The sequence below is a fragment of the Cervus elaphus genome, chromosome X (genome assembly GCF_910594005.1).
Source record: "Cervus elaphus chromosome X, mCerEla1.1, whole genome shotgun sequence".
In the NCBI taxonomy this organism is placed as follows: domain Eukaryota; kingdom Metazoa; phylum Chordata; class Mammalia; order Artiodactyla; family Cervidae; genus Cervus; species Cervus elaphus.
Window position 1 is genome coordinate 137,730,842 of NC_057848.1, and position 17,454 is coordinate 137,748,295.

The 17,454-nt window shown below is 41.1% G+C and overlaps 2 protein-coding genes across 2 annotated transcripts in view; both read right to left on the reverse strand.

The window, feature by feature from the left end:
• The window catches only part of XK (X-linked Kx blood group), a 55,685-nt gene extending 49,816 nt beyond the window's left edge, over positions 1 to 5,869 (reverse strand). The window contains exon 1 of the mRNA XM_043895067.1: positions 5,427 to 5,869. Coding sequence (XP_043751002.1) covers positions 5,427 to 5,671 — 245 coding nt within the window. The 5' untranslated portion in view covers positions 5,672 to 5,869. The remainder of the gene's footprint in view (positions 1 to 5,426) is intronic.
• A 1,155-nt stretch (positions 5,870 to 7,024) lies between these two features.
• Positions 7,025 to 17,454, reverse strand: part of LANCL3 (LanC like 3) — a 112,889-nt gene continuing 102,459 nt past the window's right edge. Inside the window, exon 5 of the mRNA XM_043895069.1 lies at positions 7,025 to 16,713. Coding sequence (XP_043751004.1) covers positions 16,554 to 16,713 — 160 coding nt within the window. The 3' untranslated portion in view covers positions 7,025 to 16,553. The remainder of the gene's footprint in view (positions 16,714 to 17,454) is intronic.

Sequence of the window (17,454 nt, forward strand, 5' to 3'; positions counted from 1 at the left end):
TGAAACCCAGGTGTGTGTGTGAGTGGCTCAGTCATGTCTGACTCTTTGCGACCCCATGGACTGCAGGTCACCAGGGTCCTCTGTCCATGGAATTCTCCAGGCAAGAATACTGGAGTGGGTTGCCACTTCCTTCTCTGGGAAACCCAGGTGTGCCCCCCTGCAATTCACTGTTTTTCTCAACAAAAAAAATCTTAGCACAGAAGTTTACATGTAGTAGGTATTTAATGAATTTGTGAAAGGCCCTAAGACTTCCACTATTTGCCACTACTGGTTAAGAAAACTGATAAGAAACACTCTACTATTCTTTCTGGGATTCTGCAAGACTCATCCAATTACTCCAAATGTTTTTGTTTTGTTTTACTCGAGAAGTTGCCTAAATGTAGCCATAAATTAAGTATTTTCATCACAATCATTCAAGGTAGTTTTTCAGTTTGACCAAGGGTTGGCAAACATTTTGTGTATTTACAAAGAGTAAATATTTCAGGCTTTGCAGGTCATGGTCTCTATTGCAACTACTCAACTCTGCCACTGTAATGCAAAAGCAGCCACAGACAACACAAAAGTGAATGGGCATGCCTGTGTTCCAATAAAACTTTACAAAAACAGGCAGTAAGGGGATTTCAATGTGGGGCATGGTTTGCTGACCCCTAATGTAGGTAATCAGGAGGTTGATCCTTTTTTATTTTCATTTTATCCCATTTTCAAACATCATAATGGAAGCACTTTATTAATTAGCTGAAACCATGCATGTTGGCGTCTGCATAAATAATCTGTGGTACCAGAGACCCTCTGAGGTAGTTACTAAAAACACATTTTCAAAAGAAATACTGATTATGATTTCCTCTATGCCACGTTATCTTCCTATGACATACATGCTCTGTGAAGCTACGCAAGAACCAAACTGGTTAAATAGAAAGCTCCCTGTGACTTCTGAAAAGCCACTTGCGTAATCTCACTGAGCCTCAATTCTCAACTGTAAAAAAAGATAAAGACAGTTAGCTCACAATATTTTACAGTGCATGGAATTATATACTGTATGTGAAAGCACTTTGCAAGCAACAACAAAAAAGCTATTCATATTTAGGCTATCATTATTTTTAAAGTCTTCTCAAAGTTTACAAAAGAGAGAAATACTATGGTATTTTCCAATGTTTTTCATTGCAATGAATCATTTTGCAATGGTCTGTCAAAAATACTAGACTCACAGATCCAGAGAACACACTAGTGGTTACCAATAGAGAGCAGGAAGGGAGAAAGGCAATACAGGGGTAGGAGATTAAGAGGTACAAACTCAGGTATAAAATAAGCTACAAGAATATACTGTACAACATGGGGAATATAGCCAATATTTTATAATAATAACTATAAATGGGGCATTACCTTTAAAATTGTGAGTCACCATATTGTACAACTGTAACATATAACATTGTACATCAACTATACTTAAATAAAAAAAAATTACTAGAACTTCTTAGCTTTTATTTTATAAACCTAGATTTTTAGGTACCATTTCCCCTTCATTATACCACTAAATTCCTTCATTATACCACTAAATAAGAATGGGGGCAAATTCCTTGAACCTGTAACTCTATATTTATTCCTTCTCCCAATTAATTTATAAAATGAACATAATTGTAAAAGAATGAGAAACAAATTTTGTTTGTTGTTAAGAGGTGCTTTCCCCCCCACTCTGGTTTTCCAGAATGTCTATTATCATTCACAATAAGATTGCCCTTATAACAGAAAAACAGAAATTCAAGACATTATTTAATGTTCCTATCATTCCAACCTAGCCTTCATGAGGAAACAATTCTTCAAACTGCAACCACAGTTTTAAATATGAGGCTGATATAAATGAAACATGCTGCTCTCCCAAAGCCTCCCTACATGAAAGGAGGAGCAAGGCCTAGTCTGTAGTGTTTAGTCCACCATCATTACAATGTAATGAAATGCGACTGAACTGAGTGAATTCAAAGCCAACACCTCACCTAAAAAGAACAGAAGTTTGGCTAGTTAGTACCCATCCCAAATTAAAGAGAGCTAAATTTTCCCCAAGCAGTTTTAAAATATTACTAAGTCCAATCGATAAGAAGGGCAGAGAGACTCTCCTGTGTTTGGGGAAAATAATTTTGATCTTTATGTAAAGCTGACGTCTTAGAGTTAGAATAAAATCAAACAGCAGGAAGAACTTTCAATAAGATATTAAGTCATACTAACACACAACATCAAATTGCTTTTCTTTTCATCTGGAAGATAAGAGGCTTGGAACCACATTTTGTGTATCTCAGCATGGTTCCAGCATCTTCTTAAAGAAAGCTGCGCTAGAATGAGTGCCCTTGTTGAAGGAAGTAGATTGTTTGTTCCTTTTTTTATGTGTTATTCTGTTTTTTCCCCCAAAGCACAATGACCTATTCAGAATTTTCTGGAAATACGTCTCTTTACAGTGTTGAAACTTTATATGTATATATCAGTTGAGAAGTTATCGCTCCAAAGCACCAAAGTTTTTCTTTTTTTAAATAAAGTTAAAATATTTTTACTGTAAAAACCGAAAAATGTAGACAAATGTAAGAGTAAATGATGTACTTTTCTATATTTTTCAGAAAAAAGTGAAAACTGCCCATCATCCTGAAATTACCACTCTTAACAACTTGGTATGTTTCTCTGAGCTTAGGTCTATGTGTGCCAACCTGTTTTTATACATACTATTATGTCATTAGCTTTGTCTTGGGTCACTCGTACTTAGTAACATTTTAAATGCTAGTACTGATAGGGTATTCTCATTTACCAAGATGGCAATTGAGGTTGTGTTTTTTCAATTTTGCCAAGATGACCAAACTTTCTTAAGATGGAACTATAGGTAAAACACACTCCACACTCCTCAGACTTCTTTCACATAATTAAGCCAATTCCACTTGTAAGAAGCCTTGTGAATGTGGTGTGGGGTCTCATTTTCCTCATCTGTAAAATGGGAACAGTTATATCTACTTCATGGTGAGGAGTCAATGAACTGAGAGATATAAACACCTACCTTCATTTAGCACAAGAAGCATTTAAGAACTGCCAGTTGGAGAAGGAAATGGCAACCCACTCCAGTATTCTTGCCTGGAGAATCCCATGGACGGAGGAGCCTGGTGGGCTACAGTCCACGGGGTCGCAAAGAGTCCGATATGACTGAGCGACTTCACTTTCACTTTCACTTTTACCCCTCAGCTGAGAAGACTTTGAGCTCTTGTGTTTGCTATTGATTGTTTTCTTGAGTTCTCAAAGACCTGTGACCATATTTTTTTTAAGTTGCCTGTTTTCTAATTGCATCACTTTACACACTGTTGTCTAATAATATGTGGTATTTAGAATGCCTTCTTAATTATTTTGAGCAGCCATTGCCTGTATTTTCGAGAGCACCTCCTTGGTTTTCTTACATGAACTCATCTGACAGGGAAATGCAGCTTTTTTGTTTGCCCTCTCCGCATACTGGACCGTCTGAGTCAGTGTTCTAACTGATCCCCGATGGTCTCTGAGCTACTGTTCTACCAGACTCAGTAGTTATGTGCTTCAGGAATTTTTCGGTAGAATTGGTCCTATTAGGAGACTCTTGGTGTCACCTTTGTTATCTTAAAAGCTGGTCCCTTTGCTGAGGCTCTTAATTTTTTGAAAACTTGATTCTATTTCAGCTGAAAATTGGCAAGGCTATTTAAAAAATTCGGGGAAAAAAAAAATTCAGGGAAGCCATTTAAGAAATTGAAAAGTAATCGCAAACAACATTGGGTAGTTGTGACTTTCAGTTCTGTATCAGTTGAATTTTTGTGCTCTTTTCCCTGTGTACGTGGTGGTTCTATTTTTCTCCAATAAAACTTTTTATTTAAAAAAAAAAAGAACTGCCAGTTTCCCTATCTCTGTCACTTTACTCACATAGCATGGGCAATGAACTTTCTTTTCACAAGATGGAGCTAAGAAATGATGACTGCCTTGTCCAAGTACATTGATCCTACTGAGTGGGCAAACAATCAGGTCGCTGCGGCCTACTTGGCCAGGGAGGACTCGCTCCTTCAATGGCCCCAGGTTGCAGGGCTTTTAAAATTCCCCTCACTTTCTTTCTCTCTCTCTGTTCTCCCCCCACCCCCAACTCTTCCCTTGCTCTCACGAGGTTGGTAGCAACGTCTTACTCCCGCCAGAGCACCTGTTTCTCTTCCTCTGTAGGAGTCTGTGGCTTTCCAGGCTGGGAAACTTGTTCACCAGGTTTATTCTGATACTATGTAAACTACAAGTCAGTATTCTGAGTGTCAGCTGGGATGACTATCTCTAATATGAAATGCAAAGTTTTATAATAGGGCCCTGTAAAATCTATTTTACTACTCGACTGTGTGTGTATATAGGGCTCTGTAAAATCTATTTTGCTACTCGAATGTGTGTGTGTGCTATGTTGGTGGGGGAGATATTTTGCTGTGTGTGTGTGTGTGTGATGTGTTGGTTGGGGAGATATTTCCTGGTAGGAAAGATTCCCAGTGGTTGAATTTTCTGGCAGCTGAGTGTCTGGCCTTTCTACCTCTTCCCTTTTCTCTCCCACCTATATCTAAACTTCATTATTATAAATTTGTTTCTAATCCAGAGAGAAACCCTTCGTTTCGCTTTTCCTACAGAGATGAGAGGTTTCAAAACAACGCATTTTAAACTCTCTTTATGGTCCTCGGATAAACCAAACTCTACTTCATTGCCAGAAAATTTTTAACTTGCTTTGTGTTCCTAAATTTCCAGAAATGTCACTAATAGTTTTTTTTTTTTCTCTCTCTCTCTTTACACACAGCAAGAGTTGGGGTCTCCGTGGCACTTGTGTTCCAGCTTCATAGGCTAAGTTTACAAGTCAGGCAGGGCCCTGAAGACGTTTCCACTCCGCTCCCCACCCCCCGCCCTCCCCCCTCCATGTTTCCACATCGGACAGAAAAGACGGATGCGTGGATTTGTAGGGTCGTGTATAAGAATTACATAAGTTAGTATTTGTGACCGAGCTCAGAACAGCGCCGAGTACAGTCCACTCCACGTGTTTGTTCAATTTCAATTCAATTCAATCAACTGTGCCCACTTCGATTCTAACGGCCATTCAGAAGCCCCTTCCTAAGGCCCCGTCGCGACCCGAGCTCATCCTGCCAGAGTCCACCAGGTCGCGGGGAGGGTGGAGGGGCCCGAACTGGCCCTTTGCCGTTGGTCAGATTCAGTCGACTGTCGGCAATTTCCAACGCTAGCCCCTAACAGGAAGGCGGTACGCCCCGGCTCCATTCCCACGCTCCCAGGTTCCTGTCGCATTCCTGTGACAGGGACGGTGGCGGAGCGGAGGAGCCGGGCGGGCCGGCCTGGGCCCCCGTCCCCGACCCCGGCTGCCGGCCCCCTGCCCCGGGAGGCCCGGCCCCCGCCGCCGGGGGTCCCGCACGCACCTGAAGAGGGGCCCGAGCTGCAGCAGGTGCAGCAGCAGCACGAGCGGCCGGTCGCGGGTGAAGTCGCGGTGCACGAAGAGCAGCGTGAGCTGCACCAGGGCGCAGGGCAGCAGCGAGAAAAGCAGCGTCAGCGCCTGCCACATGCCGTCCCCGCCCGAGCGGTAGGTGCTGCTCAGGTACAGCGCCGCCGACGTCTCGGCCACGAACAGGAACACGGACGCCAGCACCGAGCCCGGGAATTTCATCTCCGCGCGTCAGCGGCGCGCACCGGCGGCGGACGCGGTGGCGGTGGCGGTGGCGGTGGCGGTGGCGGCGGCGGCTGCCCCGGGGGCTCCCGGCATGCCCGGCCCCAACTGCTCCCGCGCTCTGCGCTGCCCGCCGAGGGCGCGGGGCCCGGGCGCTGGAGCTGGGCCTGGGGGCGAGCGACCCGGCGGGGCTGGGGCGGGGCGCGCGGCCGGGGCGGGACACGCCCACGCGCACCGAGCGCCGCCCGCGCGCCTCAGCGCCCGTCGCGTCTCTGCGGCGACGAGCCGCGGGCGGGCCGCGAACCCGCGCCCGGCGACCGCCCGCGCCGAGCCGCACCGGAGGCGGCGGGCCCCGCCGGCCCCGCGCGCAGCCGCTGGGTCCTAAAGCCCCTTGGTCGACGCTTCTGTGGGAAACCTTCACATCCCTTCAAAACCCTGCAGCCCCGCGGGACCCGGAATTGGGATCAGGATGCCTTTCCAGCCCGGGCTCTGTTTTCTGGACCTCAATAACGCCGAATCCCTCAAAGGATCAGCGTTTCCGGTCACTTAAAAAAAATAAGCAGAGCCCGCAGATGCTTTTCAAAGTGCAAGTATATCGTCACGCACCCGGAATGTACCTTTTCACCCGACCAAGTCTGAAGCATTGCTTCCAAGTGAAAGAGCATCATGGTAATCCCTAAGAGCTAACGCTTTCCTTCCCAGAAAACCTGCTTTCGAAAATATTGATCTATTCCTCCATAACTGACTAATTCAGCCCGCTGAAGACCAAGACCTAATAAGGAAACGATTTTCTAGGCCACGCCATACCTCCCTCTGCTTGCTGCTGTGTGCCAGCCCCAAGACTAACACAATGGCCTTTCACTCACTGGATCGGTGACAGCCTTCTGGACATTAGGATGGGCTCAGCCCCCCCTCCCTCTGTCGCTCAGAGCTCGAGCCTTCATTAAATCTCTGCAACTCGAGTTCTAACCTGTTCCGTAAGAGATTGGACTTGAATAATTCTGAGATCCCTTTCCCCACTGAAATTAGGTGATTTCATCCATCTTCAGGCATCTCTGGCATTTTTCTATTTAGGAATATGATGGCAACACAAATAGAATGTGAAGATTCAAGAGGAATCAAGACAAAATATGTAGAGAGAGAACATGAAGGACTGTTTTTCTTCATTCTTCTGTGGCATGGGAAAATCTATTTATAAGTGTTAAGGGAGGTAGTCAGCCCATAGCTGAGAAGTGCCAGGCCCATTCTCTAAAAGGATTACTAATATCTATTTATAGCACCCAGCGGGTCATCATGTTCTGGATCAAGATACACACACGGTCACAAGTACAGAATAGGCAGCCACACTCCATAAAGTATTCATTTGATATTTTATTTGACACCATCTTAACTTTTAAAGGAAAAATTAACTTGTAGCTTAAAATTATGTTAGAGCACACTCAATATTTAGCATTAGATTTTATTTTTAAGGCAAAGGATTATCACAGGTTTTATATTAAGTAGACTGTACATAAATAGGCAGGGGGTGATAAGCCAATAAATAACATTGCTTTCAACACTATAGAGTCCAGCTTATGGCGTATTATTTTCTAACAGTACAAAACTAATACAGAAAATACATTTGGAAAGATCACAGTGTTTAGAACATTGTATAACAGCAGTTTTAAAGACAGTAAGGTGCATCTCTAAGCTTCTGACTCAACCCTGCTTCCAGAGAATTCATTATACCATGCACTGGCTTGTAAGCAAATCCCCCACGCGAAGGGGAGGCGACATCAACTGACCTGTAGCACTTCCCCCGCCAGGAACAACCAATAACAAAAGCTAAAATCCGATGAGCATCGATTGGCAAGTTGATCCTGTTCCGCCAGGCACCAGCTAACTTGCCCCAGTGACCGTGTCTTTGTGTATTAAGTGTTTGCCATTTTGTCCTTGAGAATAATGTATGCATTCGAGCTTGTGATTGCTAGTTTCTCTGTCAAATACCTAAATGGATTGTGACTAAAGATCAATTGAATGTCATGTATTGCGTTATACTTTCTTGCTCTGACTGAAATACCCATTATTTTCTTGAAATATTAAGTACACAATAACAGACTTCTAGAAAGTGGTTTTATTTTTTGGCATAATAATATGTAATATACCAGAATACTTGAGAATTTGGTTTTACTATAAAATACAGTACTACAACATTTTGTGATATAGCAAAATATCTGACACAATGTTCTGCTAAATTTAGATGTAACTGCTACAAATATGTCTTTGAAAGCGCCTCAAAGTACCCCTAAAGGAATATAATAATTAGCAATAGGTTGTAGAACCTGTTTTTGGCAAAAAGAAAAAAAGGCATTTTTGAATAAGTCTCTCATTTTGTGTGCAATGCTTTCAAAATGTTAGTTATATACAACATATAACTGGTGTTGGATTTAATGCTATTAGAAATTAGGCTTTTAAAGTCATAATAACCTGTGTTATTTGGTGTATTTTAAAATAAATTTATGTTTTTGACTCTGCATGTGTGCTGAGGCAAATGCATTGTAAAAAGAGTACAATTTTATTAATACTACTAATTTATTGAGCAGTTCTTCAAAATCCAGTAATATCTTAAATCATGCATGCATATGAAATCACTTCAGTCATGTCTGACTCTTTGCAACCCCATGGACTGTAGCCCACCAGGCTCCTCTTTCCATGGGATTCTCCAGGCAAAAATACTGGAATGGGTTGCCATGCTCCCCTCCAGGGGATCTTCCCCACCCAGGGACTGAATCCAAGTCTCTTGAATTATAGTATGTATTCATTCCTAAATACAGTTAGGAGTAAGCAGTTCTATTCTATTGACAGATTATTCTTTTGTATCCCCCCAAATAATCAAGGAATTACACTACTTTACTAGTGAATGTGAAATGTAGCATTTAGAGGTGAGCTTTTTTCTCCAATGATACAATCATATTTCTGTAAGTATCATGAATTGTGTAAAAATCTTTTTGGTGAAGTAAATTCTATTCACTTTGGAAATGCACATTCCAAAACTAGCACATGGTGTTTGACTATTCTCTAGTACATGGCTTTGCAACCAAGTGACTTCCTCTAATAATTGGATTCTACTACAAAATCCATTTGAAAAATGTTAATTTAGCGCCATTAAATCCATGAAACTAATTCAGACTTCCCTTCCAAGTAGAGCTCCCCCAGATGTTCAAAATTGGGAAGGCTGTTACCTTTTTAGAGAATGGACTGCTCTTCCGAAATCAGACAGATTCTAAAACCAAACTTTTGCACTTAGAATGTTCCCCTTCTACATCTGGAAAGTCTATATAAAACCTCATGGTATATAATCTTCATTTTCAAGAGCAAAGGGATTCTACTGCTACTAGAGTCTTCAGAAGACATCTCTAATATTGAAATACTAAAGTCTTAAAAAAAAGGAGGCAAAATGAATCATTTAATCTTATTCAAATACATCCACATAGAAGGGTTACTACAGTCAACTTGGGCCAAATTCAGCGGGCAGAAGTTATTTAATTGGTAATTGCCACTTAAGCACAGATCGTAAAACAAAACTTATAGGGGCAGCATCAGACTTCCCACTTAAACAAAGGCAAAAAGATCACTTGCTGAAGGTTGACAGTTGTCAAGTATAGTGTATATCTTCCTCAAGCTGATCGCTAAGTCACAACTACTTCACACACTTTACAGTAACAGTACACATTAAAGCAAGTAGAGGAACAGCACACACAAAATATTTTTAAAGAAAGTATTAGCAGAAACAGTACTACTCTACTTATGAAACTGTATTCTATGTTTACACATATACACGTTCTGATGTTTCTCCCCTCATCTTGGTAGAGCTCATCATTTCTGAAAGAATGAGAGGAAGGTATGTATTGGGGTACTTTCTGAAGATCTGTGTCCACGTGCAAGACATTATAGCCATCTGCTGGTTTCAACTTAGTAGGTGGTTCTAGAACAAGAAGACATATCTTAGCTCTTGGGTGATTCTGAATACAAAGAATAAGTAGAGATAGGGTCCAAAGAGAATTGAGAAGGAAGGGAAGACACAAAGTTTTTCTCATGCAGAGACCTTGTGGCAATTTTCAGAATTCTTTTTCCCAGAAGTGTACTAAAGAATGACCTTACATCTTTGTGAGGGCAAGATACTTAGTAGGGATTAATAGTCAGGGATATTGTTCCGGTATCTTTAATGTGATGTGGGGAGGGGTGTTAAAACACCTCTGCAGAAAAATAAATATTATAAGCATATCATAAACATATGATGCCAGACTAACCATGTTTTTATAGTGGTAGCTGGGTAACAGCCACCATCCGGAGGTGGAACCTTATAAACACAGAACTCAACAGCTGCACACTGGTTTCTTTACCCAGAAGAGTTTTTTCAGAGTCTATGACATGTTAGCATACCATGTAAATCTCAAAAAAGGGGATAAAAGAATAGAACTTCCCTAGTAAACTCCGGGAGTTGGTGATGGACAGGGAGACCTGGCGTGCTGCGATTCATGGGGTCGCAAAGAGTCGGACACGACTGAATGACTGAACTGAACTGAACTGAACTGAACTGATTTCATCACCGATATTTTTTCACAGGGCAGCTCTTGGTCCTAGTGTCCTGCAGTACTCAAGTAACATGCAGTGTTTGGTTTCCGTTTTCTCTTATAACAACAAAAGCACACATGTGCTCTAGGGGGATCTTCTCAATCCTGAGGGACAGCAGTGCGATGCTAGTCCTACTGTCCAATGCACAGCCAATCCACATGTGGCTCTTGAGCACTTGAAATGTGGCCAGTCTGATTGGAGGTGTACAGTAAGTGTCCAACACACACCAGGTTTTTAAAAGTTAATACCCCAAAATGTTAAATATCTCATTAATAACTATATTGATTACATGTTGAAATGATAATATTTTGGGGAGGCTGAGTTCAGTCACCTGCACCATTAAAATTAATTTCACCCTTTCTTTTGCATTTTTAATGGAGCTACTAGAAAATGTTAAAACTACATATGTGGCTCACACTTGCGGCTCTGTTTGTGAAACTCACATCCGTTCTCATCTACGAGATGGCTACTAACGCCTTTAACCCGGCAGCAGAGGTTTTATGAAAGTGCTTGCTTAAGATAGACACTTGAATATAACTAGGGCCCTCGTTAATTTTATGCTAATTGATTAGAGAGCAGTTAACACACCATGAAGAGCCACTCATTAATCAGTTTATGCTTGCATATATCTGTTCACTCAGATACATCTAAGAGCTAAATGTTGGGTTTTATTTCATATGTGATTTTCATTGTAAGTCAGTCTCACTCTCTTACATACACACACGCAACACAGACAGACACGCACACAAACTATTTTCTATACAGACTAAGAAAAGCCAAACAAGAAACAAACAGGAAGTCCTTGCAAACTGTGTTTTCAAAGAGTGTGACAGTCAAACCTCGTGTATCTTTTCTCCCTTTCTCTCTCTCCTTCCTGAATATTCTACATGGAGAAGAAAGGCAAGAAAAGAAAGGACCATCTGCTTTTTAAACCATGCTATTCACCACCACCACCCCTCCCCACAAAGAATAAAAACATGGATGATTTGGTTTTCATTTTAAAGGATTTTTTCAAATTCAGTTCAGAGGGGTAATGGGTTCACAAAGGCCAAAGAAGGTGCAGGAAGTTCTGCAGATAAGAGACTTTGACATTTATGGAGAAGTCCATGTGCAAATGACAAGGTGCAGGGCTTTAAAGAAAATAAAAACAAATATATTTTTCACCCCAAAGGCATCATCCATCAGGCCTCAGTTCATTAGCACTTGCAATTAAAGAAACAAGGAGAGAGAGGGCACCCCTAGTATGAGATTTATGATCATGTGGGAGGTCCAGATATTTCATGTAGCATGAACTTTGTTGTTGTTGTTGTTGTTTTCCAAGAGCAGTGCAAATAAATTGACCAGGTTTCTTTATGGAGGAGAGGCAGGATAAACGCAGTCACCCTCCTCCTCTCGTGAACAGGTGTACCCGGGGTGGGCTATCTCAGACTGCAGAATGGGCCCGACTCCTGCTGCTGCTGACCTTGAGGTCAGCCCTTCCATCTGGAGGGGACTCCAGCCTTCCTGGGCCTGGAGCTCTTAGCTACCAACTGACATGGATGGAAGAGATAAGGAGAAAGCTGCCTTCTCAGGCAAAAGGTCACATGATTAAGCAGACACAGAAAAAAAACAAAACCCACAACAACAACAAATCAGAATATACTATTTAAAGAGAAGGAGGACAAGAAGTTGCTGGATCACGGGTGGTATGGGATTAGAGGTCCCAGGAAGCAATAAAACCCATGAGTAAGAGGACTGGTTTTTAGCAGCACTAAATGTGCCTCCACAACTCACACTGAGATACTAAGCTTTCTCCCACCCAATCTTTGCCTGCCTTCTCATTGGCTTTCCTTGCCAAGTTTATGCCATAATCACCCAGCCTTGGTGAATATGAGGCTTAGTCATTTTGCTTTTGATTTAGGATAGTGCTGAATAAATAACCCAGGCCCCCAAAGGAAGGCCTTCTATGCCATGAGAGTATATTTCTATCACTCTATGTCATGCAATACTGAGGCCTGAATTAAAGTGCAAACCAGACTCAACTCCAAATTACCTTATCCCTCAGTTCATGCTTGCTCTGCAGACCTAACCAGTAGCTCCTTTTCTTGAGTTACTGGCACTGTAATCCTTTGTTTCCAGACAGCAAAATAAATATTTGCATTAAAAGGAGTTCCCTCTGAACCAGCCTATTCCTACGTGCTCAGCCCAGTGAATCAGAACTTTTTGAGGCACAAATGCTATTGACAGGACTGGTTCTAGAATATAAAAAAACATACTTTGTTTTTACCCAGCAAGTGATCCAGACTCTGAGCACTGCATCATAAGGAGATTCCATTTGGCTGAAATGCTCACTTGAAGTCATAATTGAGCATGATCTTCTATGCTCTTAGTAGGTACTTAAAATATAGCTTCCCTTTTAAACATATAAAGGACCTGCCTATTATAAAAATCCCTTGCATGCATGTTCAGTCACTTCAGTCATGTCTGACTCTTTCTGACCCTGTGAACTGTAGACCACCAGGTTCCTTGGTCCATGGGATTCTCCTGGCAAGAACGCTAGAGTGGGTTGCCGTGTCCTCCTTCAGGGGATCTTCTCAACCCAGGGATCAAATCTGCATCTTCTGCATTGCAGGCAAATTCTTTACCGCTGAGCCACCAGGGAAGCCTATAAAACTCTCTTATATCCATTTTATCATTGACCACCCTGTGAGGTGGAGCGCGTGATGGTGATGTGGCCCATGGAGCAAGGGTTTAAAATTTCCAAAATAGGGCTCTTTGCATTACTGATTTTTTTTTTCTTTAAATCATTGTTCCCTTAAATGGTAATAAATCACAAACATATTTATTGCACTAAAATTTTTGAGATTTGCTCTCTACAGAAGTTGAACAATTTGAGCACAATCTTGAGTAAAATCTTAAATGTGTCAAAGAAAGTTAAAGATCCAAATTGCCACGGAAAAGTTCAAATTTAGGATGTGCCAAGAAAATGACTGTTTCTCGAGTTATCAGAGAGTAAATACTATTATCTTAATAGAATAGTCAATTACCTAAAGAAGCACAGTGGAATATGCTGTCAAACCTCTGTTCTCCATTACCAATTTACAAATGGAAAAAATGTGATTAGGTAAGATAAAAATACATTGGGGAGGTGTGAAAGAGAAGGTACATAATTGTGTTAATGAAACAAAACACATAGAGTTGAAATATTTTCTGATGCCTCCTGTTTGCCAAGTATTGGGTTGGCCAAAAAGTTCAAAAACCCACATGAACTTTTTGGCGAACCCAGTATGAGGCAGTCTCTCCCATTGTTGAGAGGTTCTTTCAATCTATCCTCAAATATTTCCACAGTTACCTTCAAAATTTATAATTATTCATGCCCACATACAGTAAATAATATTAAAGTAATGCTAGTGGTGGTGAAAATACCCTTGTAGCCTTCAAGAGGTGACACCCTTTAGCATTATTCAAAAAAGACTGTTATTACATAGATGGGAAAACATTGGTTAGTTAAATAAGAAGTGACATGCCATACTTTTCTACAGCAACACTCAAGTGTCTCTTTCCCCCTTCTTGGGAAAACAAGATAGAAGAGGACCTTCCCAAACCCATAATTCTACTTTCTCAGGAAAATGAAAACTTTCCACAGGTTTAAGTGTTAAATAAGTTTATCTTTGTCTTTAATTTACTGAGGCGTCAATTCATAAAGACACAAACATGGCCTCTTCTTGGATTTGACACACAAAAAGGTTGTCTTTTGACAACGACAACACAGTTACCCTACTGGATCTCCAAAGGGTGGGTGAGCAGAAATGTGTCTAGTTTTTCTGAAGTTCCTAGAAATGAAACTGGCATGTCGAGCTAGATTACCACTTCTTAGACCTCAGGTTTAGGTCTTAAGGATGAAGGGTGGAAGGATCAGCAAACAGAAACAGAAGCTAACTTCTAGGGTATTTTGTTCATCGTTGTATCCCCAGGTTCTAGTCTAGAATATGGAATAAATACATATGGGAAGTGAAACCCTGAATCCAAATCCTTATTCTGCTCCTTTCTAACTATGAGACTTTGAATCAGTTATGTAAATCACTTTGAAGGGTGGCTGGATGATGAAAAAAAGCATGCGTTCCTAAAGCCCTGTATATTGAATGCTTATTACTGTCAGCCTATAGGGGTCAAATGAAATGAATTTACATCCAAATGGTGAAAAGCAGGTACCACTATCACTTCAAAAGGAGACTACTGTGTAGAAGGCATTTTGTCTTAAGGCTTTCTGAGGGGTCCTTGACCATTCAATTCTTGAAAGAACATCTAGAACCCAACTTTGGCAGTCACCTGCAAGCGACTATTTATGTGGTACTGCCCCAATCTGAGTATCTTCAAAGATGAACTGAGGCCAATTTTATATACTTACATCTGAGGATGGGAAAAGGAAACAATGAGCTGAAAAGGTACATGCTTTTCAAAACCACTTTGTCTTAGCTTGCTCTGATGAATGCACACATAAACAAAGTCATAAAATATATGAAGACAGTTCTTACCGTTCTTCAGTCCCAGATTCTTTGAGAATCTTGTAAGTGCTAGAGATCTTCTTTCCAGAAAAAAGTGTGCATGCACACGTGCGCGCGCACACACACACACATTTTTAGGCAACAGAGTATTCCCCAACTCCTCCCAAAGTTCATCTATAAATTAAGAAGTGGGAAGTACTGAACGAAGTAAGTGCTTACATTTACATGAGGACAGATGTATTGTCGTTGTTCAGTCGCTCAATCATGTCCAACTCTTTGCGACCCTATAGACTGTAGCCCGCCAGGCTCCTCTGTCCACGGAATTTCCCAGGCAAGAATACTGGAGTGGGTTGCCATTTCCTTCTCTGGATGTATATATACATCTATCCCCATGTAAACCAAAGTGCCTATTGATACATATATATTCTACATCTATCATATATATCCAAATACTTAATGACTATTTAAATAACTGTTAAATCTTACAATGCATTCAATTTCCTCCTCATTCTGATATATGAAATTGCCAGTGACCAAATTCTAGGAAACGGATTGACTCGTGTTCTGAGTATTGAAGTGACAGATGCTCCCACAGTGTTCTGGAAACCACTATTTACTTGAAATAGTTTTACAGCTTCTATGTGTTTACAGCAGGGCTGAATTTAATGACAGCTTGGCTCAATGGATATTGTAGACAAATTCTAGTGGAGCCTGTGTCTTGGAGGATATGATGATCAGCTGGGGAGTTCACACATATCTTAATCTAATAGTATAAAATTAAGCAATGTTCTTTTCATAATCACTGGTCCCTTTCTAGGCCAGTGTGTGTCCCAGGGGACACAGTATTCCACCCAAGGCAGAAACAACCCACCTCCTTGGTGTTTACCCTCATCTTTGAGATGAGTGATTTTTGCCACAAGTATATTTTACAGTTCAGCTAATAGCTTCATTGAGATTACATAGGCATTTTAAAAATTACTAACAATAGACAGTTCATAGCTTATGCTTCAAATTGAGAAAAACACTTGACAGCAACACCTGCTATGGTATTTGCTAGCCTGTGAAATTTGCTATTCTAACTGAGCTTTTGGAAAGAAGAAGGAACCAGGAAAAGATACGCTCTAAGGCCTAAGGGAACTTGGACTTTGGGGGTTGAAACTAAGTTATGGTATGCTTTCTTTAAAGTGCCCAGGGTAGTGATAAAAATAGAGATTCATAGGCAAATTTCTCCATTCATTAAAAATCATGAATTTCAGTAAGTAAAGGCAAAGGACAACCAAGAGTTTCCCTTTTTGTCCTTTGGCAACCTGACTCATCCCTCCTAGCAGTTTTCAGCTGGGCAATGACTTTAGTTTTCTGATGGTCTTTATTTCTGAATTTAGGGGTGGAGGGCACCCATAAATGGTCAAATTCTCTCTCCAATTGCAAAGCTATTTTTGGCATTTCATTGCCATAATCCACATCTCAGTGTTGGTTTAAGTGAGACAGATGATTTTTCTTTCCCTTTTTCCTGGTGTCACATCCATTCCCTGAACTATTCCATCTCTAGGGGTTTTAGAATAGCTGTGGTGTCTTTATGTTTGCAGATTCTCACACTGTTCTCCCTTCAACCTGGAATCATGTTGCCTTCTTCACCTGCCTGCTCCCTTCCTTCCTTCTGGCGGCAATGTTAAGGCTCATGGTTGTGATACCATTGAATGTGGCTTATGTGGAAAATGCCTCAGGTAGTAGGCTCAGGAAATCTCGGGAATCTTCTGCAGGGCCATGATGGGACATGGAACCTTCTAAACAAAGACGCTGAAGAGAGGGAACTCAGCCTGGTTGGGCTGCAGCAGATCGATCAGAAAGCACACGGTCCCGGAGAAGCCTTCATACAAGCTGTATATACTTTCAAGGACCCGGGAACCAGCCTTGAATTCCTCCGTAAATAAAAATTCAGCAAACCTAAGAGAAGAAGAAGATATGAACAGTTTTCATATGTCTCCATATTATTGACCCTGGGTTGTTTCATCCTCCTCTCTGATAAGTTCAAGTTTTAGCAGCATTCTCTTTCCAGATGTATATAAGATTTTAAGAAGACTTTCTTCTCTGTTAAGAAATGGAGACACATTATGCCATTGTGTATGTTCATAGCCTAGGTTGGCAAGCAAATTTGACTATTTTTGGCATTTGCAAAGCAAAGCACTTTCTGAGGATTTCATTCCTTCTGCCATCCAATAATTGAAAGCAAAAAAGACAGATAAGTAGCCATACTTTTATTTATCTTGAATAGAAGCAAGCTGATATATGCCTGTGCCTTTAAAAAAAGTAAATATGCTGTGTGTCTGCAGGCATATTATTTCCAACCTAGGTTTCATTTATATGTGACAGAGAGCAGAGACTATGAAAATAAATGGGCAAGATATTATACAATCTCTGCTTTGGGCAAACAAAAGAATAAGATGAATGGGAAAAGGCAAGCAACACTTTATAATCATGACATCAAACAGCAAACTCAGCTACAAGATAGATTATTTTTAGGACATCTGCCTTAAAAACAAACCACTAATCTCTAACTTCTCAATGAGAGATCTTTTTTTCTTTTACCTGTATTTGTCACAAAGCCTATTCAAATCATTTCTAACGAGTACCATTTTTAGTAGTTTACAGGTTTTACAGTGCTGTTACCTCTTTACAGACTTGCTC